The sequence below is a fragment of the Schistocerca serialis genome, chromosome 5 (genome assembly GCF_023864345.2).
Source record: "Schistocerca serialis cubense isolate TAMUIC-IGC-003099 chromosome 5, iqSchSeri2.2, whole genome shotgun sequence".
In the NCBI taxonomy this organism is placed as follows: Eukaryota; Metazoa; Arthropoda; class Insecta; order Orthoptera; family Acrididae; genus Schistocerca; species Schistocerca serialis.
Genome location: NC_064642.1, coordinates 31,302,640 through 31,317,150, shown reverse-complemented (window position 1 = coordinate 31,317,150; position 14,511 = coordinate 31,302,640). Strand labels below are relative to the sequence as shown.

General features: G+C 41.8%; 1 protein-coding gene across 1 annotated transcript in view; it reads left to right on the top strand.

Moving 5' to 3' along the window:
* The window catches only part of LOC126482334 (autophagy-related protein 2 homolog A), a 485,244-nt gene that overhangs the window by 457,908 nt on the left and 12,825 nt on the right, over positions 1-14,511 (top strand). Inside the window, exon 36 of the mRNA XM_050106397.1 lies at positions 843-1,077. Coding sequence (XP_049962354.1) covers positions 843-1,070 — 228 coding nt within the window. The 3' untranslated portion in view covers positions 1,071-1,077. The remainder of the gene's footprint in view (positions 1-842; positions 1,078-14,511) is intronic.

Here is a 14,511-nt window from a genome sequence, read left to right as displayed (position 1 = left end):
TATGCGATAAGTCACACAAATCCGAAGGCTATAAATTCGACTAAATACTTAGGGATTACAATTACAAATAACTTAAATTGTTACAATAACATAGATAATGTTGTGGGTAGAGCAAACCAAAGACTGTGATTCATTAGTGAAACACTTAGAAGGTGCAAGAGGTCTTACTAAAGAGACTTCTTGCACCACGCTTGTCCGCCCTATTCTGGAGTATTGCTGTGTGGTGTGGGATCAGCATCAGATGGGACTGACAGATGACATCGAAAAAGTACATAGAAGGGCAGCTCATTTTGTATTATCATGAAATAGGGGAAATAGTGCCAAAGACATGATACATGAATTGGAGTGGCAATCATTAAAACAAAGGCGTTTTTTGTTGCGACAGAATCTTCTCATTAAATTTCAATCACCAGTTTTCTCCTCCAATTGTGAAAACATTCTGTTGGCCTCCACCTACATAGGGAGAAATGATCGTCACGATAAAAAAAGAGAAATGAGGGCTTGCACAGAAAAATTTAAGTGCTTATTTTTCCTGCGTGCCGTTTGAGAGTGGAACAGTAGAGAGACAGCTTGAAGGTGGTTCATTGAATCCTCTGCCAGGCACTTTATTGTTAATAGTAGAGTAATTACATAGATGTAGATGAAAAAATTAAATCTCTGTAAATACAGAAGCACAATTTTCCCACATTCTTCAAATTTAATATTTTGACACATCAGTAAGAATGCTATGATAGTTTATAATTCTTGAAATTTAATATTTTGACAGTGCTGAGACTCGATTTTTAGGAGTGCTATGGATGTTTACAATCCCATTTTCTACTGCTTTACATCTTAATTTTCAGGGATTAGGTGAGACTGCTCAAAATATTGTAAGAGTTGCTAGTGAAGAACATGAACAAAAGGGTATGTCAGGAGCTGTAGGTGGTGTACTACGGCAGATTCCTCCAACTGTTGTTAAACCCATCATTTTGGTTACTGAAGCAACAGCAAATGTTTTGGGTGGAATGCGAAGTCAGCTAGCACCTGATGCACGCAAGGAGGCTGTTGAAAAATGGCGAAGTGATGACTAAGTTTAAGGTAATAATTACATTCCATCATTGAAGCTTATCAGGTATTTAAAAATACCTAACCATCAGATACTAGTGTAATATCACATGAAGGTCTGTTTGCTTTGCAATAACAGTACAAGAATACTCTTTTTACGTTCTCATTATTTTTGTGTAGCTGTTGAGCAGTGCATTTTGAATATATATTTCTTGGAATTTTATGTGGATGTGTGAAATTTATTATAGTTGTGTTAGTATCTGATAGTACTTTATTAACTACACTGTAGGAAATACGGCAACCAGCCACAAGTTTTTTTGTAATGATTTTAATGTATCATTACTAGTTCTGGACCTGAGCACATTGTCACACAGTAGCATTGACTTCTTTACAAGTTTTACGTTTGTGCCCTAAAATATAACAAAGTTTTTGTGATTGCATAGTTGACAATCTGTTTCATATTTCTATGCAAAAATATAATGTTTTTTGTGATTACATAGATTTATACTTCTGTATGCTCTACACATTGTACTGACTTCATGGAAAAACAGAGTTTTGATTTCCTTTTACAATCCATGTTGACCAGCGAACTGAACAAAATAAAAGATGGTAAATGCAATTCTTTACATTGGCTGCTCATTTCATGTGCAAATGGAGTGATACATGTACAGATATACAGACATGCAAATGTATGGTAAAGTGTCATATCAGATTGCATTTAGTTCAGTTCGCTGATCAACATGGATTGTAGAAGAAAATCAAAACTTTGTCTTGTGATATGTAAAGGAGAACTTTTCATGAAGTAAGTACAATGTATAGAGGATATATAAGTGTACAACTATGTAATCACAAAAACTGTTTTATACTTTAGGACACAAATGTAAAACTTTCTAACAAGTCACTGCTAGTATTCAACAGTAGGCTGAGGCTCAGAACTAGTAATGGTGCAATAAAATAATTTCAAAAAGTTTGTGACTGATTGCAGTATTTCCTACAGTGTCATTTATGAAAACAGCTGTGGTATTCTCTAACCAAAATGGATAAAATAATTTTATAAGCTTTCCAGAAATCAACCATTGCGTAACAGAAAGGCATATAAAAACATTATAATGGATGCTGATTTGGACAAAGGAAATCATGACAGATACTAAAAAACCTGTAATTTTTGTCAAATGATTTCCTGTTTATTAAGTTTTTTTTGTGATATTCTACAAGACAACTATTTTAAAGTGAAGTTATTAATTTTTGCAGTGAAAATTGCACATGAACAATGTTTGAGGTACACTAAATTCTTCTGAACAAACAGGAGCTTATGTGTAGCAGAGCACTTCAGATATAGCTTTGCAGATATACTGAATTAACAGCCAAAATTTAAGTTATATAGGAACTATTAATTATGTTGTTTTTTGAACTATTAATTATGTTTTTTTTTTAAGATAGGTCAAATATGATATAGGTCAAATATGATAGCATAGCTTCAACAGAAATAGAGTGTCAACTGCTAGTCTTGGCATTGGAGGCCTCTAGTTTCTTAGTTTCTCCTTTATTCTAGCTTGACCCCTTCACTTAGGGATGTATGTTTCCAGTCCCCCCTCCCCCTGTGGTGCATCCCCTCTTACTGAGCAGACCCCATTAAGTGGGTGGGGGGGGGGGGGGGGGGGGGGGGGGCGGGCGGAATAATTGAAACACTGGCCAAAACATTGCATATGTTCTGAGTGACAAGCTACTGTAAAGGATTTTACATATATTGACAACTACTGTGGAAATTTGGGGACACGCACCACTGTTGATAGCTGTGTGAGTTCTCTTTCCATGTGTCTATTATTTGTTTGAAAGACTTGATTGATACTTGTTCTTTGTGAAGTCATTGTAGCGTAAGTTTCAGATATAGAGTTGTGTTCATGTCGAGAACAAAAGTCTCATACTGGAACCTGTCCCAGACCTAGGATTGGACATGATAAATCAGTGGTTATGTAACAGTCATTATGTGTCTGTTGATTTAACCTATGGATCATTACAGATGACTGAAAACAAGAAAAGATTTTTTATAGTAACATGTAAAATTTTTCATAATGTTTCAAGTATTGTGGGACCAGCTGTGAGAGGGAATGATAGACTTACACTTTGAGGTAGTGGTGGGGTAATTGAGTTGATGATGTGTTAACATTAAAAGCCACACAAATAAGATTGGGTGGAAGTTAAAAGCTTAATATTTGATGAAGGTCAGTGTGCTCGGAAAGTAGTTCATTAAAAAGTAATCACAGTGTTCTGGCTCCTGGGTTCAATCCCAGCCACTGTTTAAATTTTGAAGAAACGTCTTCAGCAATGGTGGGCAAAGATTTTCAGCAGAAGAAATCACCCTATTTCTGATAACAGTCCTGTTGAAGAGGGCAGATGGCAGAAGGAGCTTCAGGGCACCCTCTTGCCCTTTGGATAGGAGCTGCCCCTGAAAGGCAGAGGAATCAGCAATGATTAATGACATGAGGATGCAAAAGCCTTGGAAACCACTGCATTAAAGACACTTGCTGTGTATCCACAGGACATGTGACTGTTAACTGAAAAAGTGTCATGATGATCTCTCCACTGGCAAAAGACAAGTAATTATTGAAAGGGTAACATGCTATGAATTGGAGCATGGAATGTCAGAAGTCTGAATGTGGTGAGTAAGCTAGAAAATCTGAAAATGAAATGCAAAGGCTCAGTCTTGATATCATGGAGGTCATTGATGTGAAATGGAAAGAAGATAAAGATTTCTGGTCTGACAAATGTAGGCCAATATCAACAGTAGCAGGAAATGGTATAACAGGAACAGGATTCAATATGAATAACAAAGTTGATCAAAGAGTGAGTTAATTTGAACAGTTTATTGATAGAATTATTCACATTAAATTGACAGCAAACCAACTCCAACAACAATAGTTCAGGTATACATGTCAGTATCATAAACTGGAGATGAAAGACAGAGAAGATGTATAAGGGCATTGAATGGGTAACTCAGCATCTAAATGGAGATGACAATCTAATAATTTAAGGCACCACATGGTGACTTGCGGAGTATGTACGTATATGTAGATTGGAACACTATCATAGGGGAAGGACCTGAAGATGATGATGTTACAGGGGAATATGGGCTGAGCAGTAGAAATGAGAGAGAAGAAAGACTAATAGAGTTATTTAGTAAACTACATCTGGTAATAGTGATTATACAGTTCAGAAGTATCAGGAAGAGAGAGAGTGCTTCGAAAAGGACTGGAGTCATGTGAAGGTACTCACAATTTAGTAATGATGAATAATAGTCTGAAGTTTAAGAGAATTATGATGAAGAATCAACTTGGAAAGAAGTGGGATACTGAAATACTAAGAAATGATCATGTACATTTGAAGTGCTCTAATTCTGTGGACTTCAAAGAAACCCTGGCTAACTGAGGAAATGCTGCAATTAATCGACAAAAGAAGAAAGTGCAAAAATGCTCAGGAAGTGGCAGGAATACAATAATATAAGCCACTTAGGAATTGAATAAATAATAAGCACAAGGAAATTAAGGTGAAACAGCTACAGGAAAAAGATTAAGAAATCAAAAAAGAAATGGTCGTTAGAAGAACAGATTCAGCATATAGATAAATCAAAACAATCTTTGGTGAAATTAAAAGCAAAAATGTCAATATTAAGAGTGCAGGAGGAATTCTACTGCTAAGCATAAAGGAGAGGGTAGTCAGATGGAAAGAATGAATTGTAGGCCTCTACGAAGCCTATCTGCTGATGTAATAGAAGATGAAATGGAAGTTGATTTTGAAGACACAGGGGATCCATTATTAGTCAGTCAGTTTAACAGAGATGTGACATACATGCAGTCAAACAAGGAATGGGAGAAATCACAACTAAAAGGCTATTCCAGTTGGTTTGTAGAATGGATGAGACTGGAGACTTGCCATCAGACTCTGGAAAAATATCATCCATACAAGCCCAATGATAGCAATGGCAGATAAGTGTGAAGAATTATCACAAAATCAATTTAACATATATAATGCATCTAAAGTTGCTGACAGGAATAGTATACAGAAAAGTGGAAAATAAAATTGGTGATATCTTAGATGATGACCAGTTTGACTTTAGGAATGGTAAAAACCCCAGAGAAACAGCTCTAGAAGTGAGACTTACGAAACATCCAGAAACCTCCATAGGATTTGCTGACTAAGAAAAGTATTCAATGTTGTAAAATGGTACAATACGTTCGATTTTTTTTATTTTTATTTTTTTATGTAAAGAACATGGCTAGTGTCATTCCCCATCCTTTTTAAATCTAATTTAGTGCTCTGTCTTTGTTGACATCTTTGTCAGTGATACATTAATAACCCAAAAGACAATTCAGTGCAAAGAAAAATGGAGAGGACATGTATTTCGTGTGCCACTCAAATGCTTCCGAAACTAGCAGTGGATTATAAAACATGATGCAAGAGAAGTATTGGACGACCAAGGAAGAGATAGTGAGGCTGGAACAGGCCCTAAGCCTATCACTGGAGTGCAGAAGAAGAAGAAGATTGCCAATTCAAAGGTCAAGGGTTCAATCCCCGATCAGTCCAAGGACATGTTGTGTCACTTGTGACAGTGATTTGTTAATATGAAAAATGCCAACTCACACTAAGATTTGAAGTCCACATTAAACTTTATGCCCCCTTACAACTAGCTGGATAAGTAGATTCAGGTGTAGGAGGAAGGCAATGTCACACCACCGTGACTAGCACTGTGGCATTGAGACTAACATATAGGTTGATGAAGTTTTTACTAGAGGAGTTATTGTTTCCTGATTGAGGGTGAAACACTTTGTGGAAACTGACAAATACAATCCCCCCCCCCCCCCCCCCCCTCTCTCTCTCTCTCTCTCTCTCTCTCTCTCTCTCTCTCTCTCTCTCTCTCTCTCTCTCTCGTGACATTCTAAACAACTTGTAAGACATTAGTCACTGTATTATATATTATGGACCAGAAACGTTTACTGTTCATACTGTAAAGTAGCCACAAATGTACATGTATAACAGATTTTATATCTGGATAATTTAATTGTTGGCATTAGGCCATAACCAACCTATACACATTCCAGCAGTTCCACAAAAATAAATTATAACCAATGTGAAGTAGCATCACTAGCAATGCTGCATAACACAACTGAAGAAACATCTGTAATAAGGTACACATGTGCCACATTTTTAACTGCTTACTTTCTACACTGTAACAAAGGCATACTTGTAGTTAGTTACCAACAATATGTTTGATTTTCTGAACATGTGTAATTCCACATATTTCCTCATCCACTGCCATAGAGCTTATTCTAAATCCCTGGAACACTTGTTCACATGTAAAGATATTGAAAACACACACACACACACACACACACACACACACACACACACAAACAAACAAACAAACAAACAAATACAAACACACACTTCACTCATAGAATGATTATTCTGAACATCAATTTCCATTGTTCTATCATTCCATTGATCTCTTAATCTCACTGCTTTTACAAGTTTTTACTAGTTTTCCTCAGTCTTCCACATTTTCTGCTGTCAGTGGTATCCACAGCATAGTCTTGTTCAAATTTGTGTGAATTCCTAAGGAAACAAACTGCTGAGGTCTTTGGTCCCTAGACTTATACACTACTTAAACTACCTTAAACTAACTTATGCTAAGAACACCACATGCACACTGATGCCCGAGGGAGGACTCGAACCTCTGGTGGGAGGGACCACGCAATCCGTGAAGTGGCGCCTCAAACCACGCAGCCACTCGGCGTGTCAGCATAGTCTTTTTAGATAACCTAGATTCATCCATCCATTGTACGAGACCATGCCACATTAATTGTTTATGTTCAGTGTCAGTTGTTAATGATCTTTCTACTGCCATTTGTAATCATACACCTTTGTTAGGTAGTTTCTCTCTTCTTGATATTACCAATGACTGTCTGAACACATTCATTTTGGTGGCCTGCAACTTCCTCTTGTTATTCTGTGTAACCCTCCATTTCTCTGACCCACACAACAAGGAGCTTTTAATTAGAGTTTCATAGATAATGTATTTTTATTTCTTTCCTGTTTTTCAACTCTGGAGAACTGCAAACAAGAGTCACTTTTCCAGTCACAGTTATTCACTGTGTAAGTTCTTGATCATCTTTAGCTTTGGTATCAAATTCTACTTCAACATATGTGTAACTATGGGAAGCTGGAATTTCTTCTGAATTGAGTTGGATGTTGGATGGTTCTGTCCCTGTTGTGTGGTATTTTGTTTTCTGGATATTATGTTCAAAGCTCCATTGTTTATGCTCTTCCTGTAGTTTCCATGCCATATATTGTAAATCATCTTTTTTGTTGGCAATCACAACTTGACAGTCCACAAAGTGCGTTGTATACAAACAGGTTTCACCAATATCTACCATTCCTCTGAATTTTCTTTCCATTGACTTGCAGCTTTTGCTACACATATTTTAAACTGGGCAGGTAACACGACAGCATTGACACAAACAGTTGTTGATAGGAAACCTTTGAGACAGCCTACGAAGTTTTATTCTTGACTTTGAATGATTATACATACACTCCTGGAAATTGAAATAAGAACACCGTGAATTCATTGTCCCAGGAAGGGGAAACTTTATTGACACATTCCTGGGGTCAGATACATCACATGATCACACTGACAGAACCACAGGCACATAGACACAGGCAACAGAGCATGCACAATGTCGGCACTAGTACAGTGTATATCCACCTTTCACAGCAATGCAGGCTGCTATTCTCCCATGGAGACGATCATAGAGATGCTGGATGTAGTCCTGTGGAACGCCTTGCCATGCCATTTCCACCTGGCGCCTCAGTTGGACCAGCGTTCGTGCTGGACGTGCAGACCGCGTGAGACGACGCTTCATCCAGTCCCAAACATGCTCAATGGGGGACAGATCCGGAGATCTTGCTGGCCAGGGTAGTTGACTTACACCTTCTAGAGCACGTTGGGTGGCACGGGATACATGCGGACGTGCATTGTCCTGTTGGAACAGCAAGTTCCCTTGCCGGTCTAGGAATGGTAGAACGATGGGTTCGATGACGGTTTGGATGTACCGTGCACTATTCAGTGTCCCCTCGACGATCACCAGTGGTGTACGGCCAGTGTAGGAGATCGCTCCCCACACCATGATGCCGGGTGTTGGCCCTGTGTGCCTCGGTCGTATGCAGTCCTGATTGTGGCGCTCACCTGCACGGCGCCAAACACGCATACGACCATCATTGGCACCAAGGCAGAAGCGACTCTCATCGCTGAAGACGAAACGTCTCCATTCGTCCCTCCATTCACGCCTGTCGCGACACCACTGGAGGCGGGCTGCACGATGTTGGGGCGTGAGCGGAAGACGGCCTAACGGTGTGCGGGACCGTAGCCCAGCTTCATGGAGACGGTTGCGAATGGTCCTCGCCGATACCCCAGGAGCAACAGTGTCCCTAATTTGCTGGGAAGTGGCGGTGCAGTCCCCTACGGCACTGCGTAGGATCCTACGGTCTTGGCGTGCATCCGTGCGTCGCTGCGGTCCGGTCCCAGGTCGACGAGCACGTGCACCTCCCGCCGACCACTGGCGACAACATCGATGTACTGTGGAGACCTCACGCCCCACGTGTTGAGCAATTCGGCGGTACGTCCACCCGGCCTCCCGCATGCCCACTATACACCCTCGCTCAAAGTCCGTCAACTGCACATACGGTTCACGTCCACGCTGTCGCGGCATGCTACCAGTGTTAAAGACTGCGATGGAGCTCCGTATGCCACGGCAAACTGGCTGACACTGACGGCGGCGGTGCACAAATGCTGTGCAGCTAGCGCCATTCGATGGCCAACACCGCGGTTCCTGGTGTGTCCGCTGTGCCGTGCGTGTGATCATTGCTTGTACAGCCCTCTCGCAGTGTCCGGAGCAAGTATGGTGGGTCTGACACACCGGTGTCAATGTGTTCTTTTTTCCATTTCCAGGAGTGTATTTTGGAGAGCCCTTATTAACCCATTAGCTTATACAGCAGGCTCACAAGTGGCTGCATGTTTCAAGACTGATATTACATTGCTGGCTGTGAGATGGTCCAAGCAGCTATAGCGCCTTCTTAGTGTTTCTTTTTTTCTGTCAACATATGGCATGACATATTATATACCATTATAAAGCTGAGAAATTGATCTATTTAGTGGTGTGAAACATACTCAACTTATTTTGATGTTTTGCAAGTTGGTAAGCAATCATTTTCAGGATTTTTCACCAGATGTACAGTAGCAAGCAATACCGCACAGTTAAAAGTTTCTCTCAGGTGAAGAAATCAAAAGTCTGTTGAATAAAAGTGACAGTCACATTTCTGTAAGTGATATTTTTCACAGTTCTGATAATAAAGACAATGAGGTAAATGATAATAGTGAAGACTGTGAGGAAAGTGAAACAGGTAGTGATAACTATGTTGCAGCAACAGCCGTGCGTTGCTGAAAAACAGAAGGTAGAAGAATGGAAATGGGGAATAAGTCATGATAAACCTTTCAAGCTTTCATCTTGTGGTTCTAGTGGCATCAGTCCTAGTGTTCGAAGACAACTCCCTTAACAACTAACCCGCTTAGAAATGTGCAGAAAAATGCTTCATGTGTCTGTCAGGGGAGGATGTTGCAGTAGAAACAAATAGATATGCAACAGATTGGTATAAACGCCTTCAAAATCAAACAGTGCTTGGTTTCCTACTACATCTGATGAAATTCAAGCATATTTTGTTTTATGTATTCTTATGGCACAGGTTAAGAAGCCAACAATTCAGCCATACTGGTCCATAAAAAAAAAACACAATTCGTACTTGTTTCTTTTCTAACATCATGCTGTATAGAAGATCCTTAGATATTTCTAGCTTCCTTCATTTTGTAAATAATGAAATTGCTGACCGTGCAACCTGTCTGAACAAGTTGCAGCCTGGCAACGTGGCAAACAAAGTTTCCAAAGTGTTCATGAGCCTGAAGAAGATACTGCAATTGATGAAAACCTCATAAAATTCAGAGGTAGACACTGCCACATCCAATTCAAGCCCCAATACAGGGCACATTTCAGAATAAAATTCTTCAAAATTTCTGAATTAAATACTGGCTACTGTTCAGGATTTGATATTTATACAGGGGAAAGAAATCCCAGTTAGTGAAGTTGTCTCTATGGACTTCACACAACTGTATTTGGGCAGTGGTCCTAAAGTATATGTTGACAACTGGTACACTTCCCCATCATTGTTTGTAACACTCACTGAAAGCAGCACAAGAGCCAAAGGGAAAATTACATCCATAAGGTGAAATATGCCAGACCAGTCCCTAAAATCAAAACTTTACGAAGAGGTACTTGTGTTATTTTCATCCAGGTTCATGGCACTGAAGTGGATGGATAAAAAAGAAGTTAATATTCTATCCAACAAGGTAGGAAAAGATAGAATGCTACTTACTGTAAAAAAGGCACATCAAATAGCAGACAGGCTCAATTAAAAGATACATGTAGCTTTCAGCCACAGCCTTCATTGGTAAACACACACACACACACACACACACACACACATATATATATATATATATATATATATATATATATATATATATAATGGAAGGAAACATTCCACGTGGGAAAACAGCTTTCGCATCCCGCAACTACCCTCCCGACCTGGTACAGAAGCAAATAACCAGAGCCACTTCCTCGTCCCCTCAAACCCAGAATCCCCCACAGAAGAACCACAAAAGTGCCCCACTTGTGACAGGATACTTTCCGGGACTGACCAGACTCTGAATGTGGCTCTCCAGCAGTGATACGACTTCCTCAAATCCTGCCCTGAAATGAGATCCATCCTTCATGAAATCCTCCCCACTCCACCAAGAGTGTCTTTCCGCCGTCCACCTAACCTTCGTAACCTGTTAGTTCATCCCTATGAAATCCCCAAACCACCTTCCCTACCCTCTGGCTCCTATCCTTGTAACCGCCCCCGATGCAAAACCTGTCCCATGCACCCTCCCACCACCACCTACTCCAGTCCTGTAACCCGGAAGGTGTACACGATCAAAGGCAGAGCCACGTGTGAAAGCACCCACGTGATTTACCAACTGACCTGCCTGCACTGTGACGCATTCTATGTGGGAATGACCAGCAACAAACTGTCCATTCGCATGAATGGACACAGGCAGACAATGTTTGTTGGTAATGAGGATCACCCTGTGGCTAAACATGCCTTGGTGCACAGCCAGCACATCTTGGCACAGTGTTACACCGTCCGGGTTATCTGGATACTTCCCACCAACACCAACCTATCCGAACTCCGGAGATGGGAACTTGCCCTTCAGTATATCCTCTCTTCTCGTCATCCGCCAGGCCTCAATCTCCGCTAATTTCAAGTTGCCGCCACTCATACCTCACCTGTTTCTCAAATGCTGCTTAAACCACGGAATCCCCCCAAATGGCATAACTGTAAAGATTCATTTCTCTGGGACCCACTCCTCCTTTCACAATGACTTACATCTTTTCAGATTCCACCAATACCTGGCCTTCACAAACCTGGTACAGCAAAAACTTATCTCCATGGCACAGGGATCCCAGAACCACCTCTGCTCCCCCTGCAAGATACTACTACTCTCCAGTCCCTACTCCATACATCACATTTCTGAAACTAAATCCCTTGCTTTCCAGTAGCTGGAGGAGCATTCCAGACACCACCTCCATAAATTAGCCAACTGCTGATATCTTACGGCTGCGTCAGGTCACCAGTATCCAACCCCTGTCTTACCCCCAGTGTTCCTCCTCGTCCACCCCTCATAGCAGCTAAAACCTTCCTAGCTGACATTTTCAGCTTTCTACAACCCCCAAAAGTCCCTACCAATCCTCCACCAAATCCAGAGCCAAAACATTCCCATAACACTGTTGTTAACCTTTCCATCAAAACCCTTAGCTTGGCAGAAATTTCAGTCCTATCCGAAGGCCTCACCTTTAGCCCCACACTCAAAGTTAACCATGCTGGACTTGTCAAAGACCTACTCTCCTTCTCCCGATCACCGCAATGAGAATACTTCTATGCTGCTAAGCCCTCCAACCAAAACCAATTCCAACAAAGAACCCTGCCTCTTCCAGTTCATATCACCATCCAACTGTTATCCTCCTCCCCTCCCACCTAACAACCTGCTGGTCACCTTCCAGAAATTCCGTACCTCCAACTTAGCCTCACCATCTTTCCCCAGGTCCCTTCCTCAAAACACCAACGTTTTAGTAGAAGAAAGAACAACCATACACAACCTCAAAAAAATCCTGACCTAATCATCCTACCTGCAGATAAAGGTCACTGTTGTGATGAACTGCCGTGAGTACCTGTCAGATGGTCTCCCCCCAATTGTCTGACTCCTCCACCTATAGACTTTGCCAGAGTGATCCCATCCCAGAAGTCCAATAAAAACTACAATCCCTGCTTAAGCCGTTAGGCACTTCCCAGAACATCTCCCATGAATCCATTTCTCTCCTCACTCTTATGACACCCTGCACACCTACCTTTTACATGCTCCCCAAAATCCACAAAATCAACAATTCTGGATGCCCCATTGTGGCTAGTTATTGTACCCCCACTGAAAGAATTTTGACACTCATTAATCGATACCTCCGAACAATTGCCCATAGACTAGCCTCCCACATCAAAAACACCAACCACTTCCGTCATCGCCTCTCCCCCTTCACCTCCTGGATCCCTACTAATCACTGTTGACGCCACCTCTATATAGACCAACATCCCTCATGTCCATGGTCTTATCACTATTGAACACTACATTCCCTTACGTCCTTCAGACTCCAAGCCCATGATCTCATTCCTCATATGGCTTACTAACTCTATCCTAACCCTCAACTACTTCTCATTTGAAGGGACAGTATATGAACAAATCTGCGGCACAGTCATGGGCACCCGCATGGCACTGTTCTGTGCCAACCTTCTTGTGGGCTATCTAGAGGAACCCTTCCTAGCCTCCCAAAACATCAAACCCCTAGTCTGGTTCGTTGATGATATCTTCATGATCTGGACTCAGGGCCAAAACACTCTCTTTTTTCCTTTACAACCTCAACAACTTCTCTCCCATCCGCTTCATGTGGTCGTCCACAACCCAGTTTCCGTCTTCCGAGATGTTGACCTCCTCTCTGATGGCTCTATTCATACCTCTGTCAACATTAAACCCACCAGCCACCACTAGTACCTGTATTTTGACAGCTGTCACATCCCTTTCACTCCAAAAAATCCCTCACATATAGCTCGGCTACCGGGGAACAGCATATCTTCTGTGACAAAAATTCCCTTGCTCAGTATTCTGAGTGTCTCACCAAGGCCTTCACATACACACACTATCCCCTAGACCTAGTCTGCAAACAGATCTCCCGTGCCATTTCCTGTAACAACCATAATCTTCCCACCACCCCAAAAACCAGCCACAAAGGAGTGTCCCCTTCTTCGCCCAGTATCACCCTGGACTGGAACAACGGAACCATATCCTTCACCAGGGCTTTGATTACTTGTCATCATGCCCTGAAATGAGGGTCATCCTACTCAAGATACTGCCCACCCCTCCTAAAGTGGTGTTCTGTCGGCCACCCAACCTCCACAACATCCTAGCCTATTCCTGTGTCACTCCCATCCTAACCCCTTGCCACAAGGATCATATCCGTGTGGAAGACCCAGGTGCAGATCCTGCCCAGTCCACCGACCCAGCACTTCCTATTCCAGTCCTGTCAAAGGTTTGCCCTACTCCATCAGGTGCTGGGCTACCTGTAAAAGCAGCCATGTCATTTACAAGCTTTGCTGCTATTACTGCACAGCTTTTTGTATTGATATGTCTACCAACTAGCTGTCAACTAGGATGAATGGCCACCACCAAACTGTGGTTAAGAGCAAAGTAGACCCCCCTGTGGCACAACATGCAGCTGAACATAACACACTTGATTTCAATGGCTGCTTCACTACCTGAGCCATCTGGATCCTTCCCTCCACCACCGGCTTTTCTGAATTGTGCAGGTGGGAGTTATCCTTACAACACATTCTCTGCTCCCATAATTATCATGGCCTCAACCTACAGTGGTAACATTCTGTCCCCACCCACCTCCTCCCCATTCTCATCTCTCTCTTTGTTTATTTGCAGCCCTCTGCCAATGCATTCACCTGTCTTTCCCCACTCATCTCATTTTTTGTTCCTTTTTTCCCCACCTCCCTGCCCCATAATCTCCTGATACTGTGCCTGTTGGAGTCTACTCCCAGCACACTCCACCAGAGAGCATTCACTTCTCATCCCACCTGTACACTACTATCCCTTACCCTTCACTTTCCCCTCCAGATTGCTGGTTGCATCCCTGTGTGTCTCTCTTTACTGATGAAGGCTGTGGCCAAAACCTATATGTGAGTGTCAGTCGTGCTTGTCTGCAACTTGAC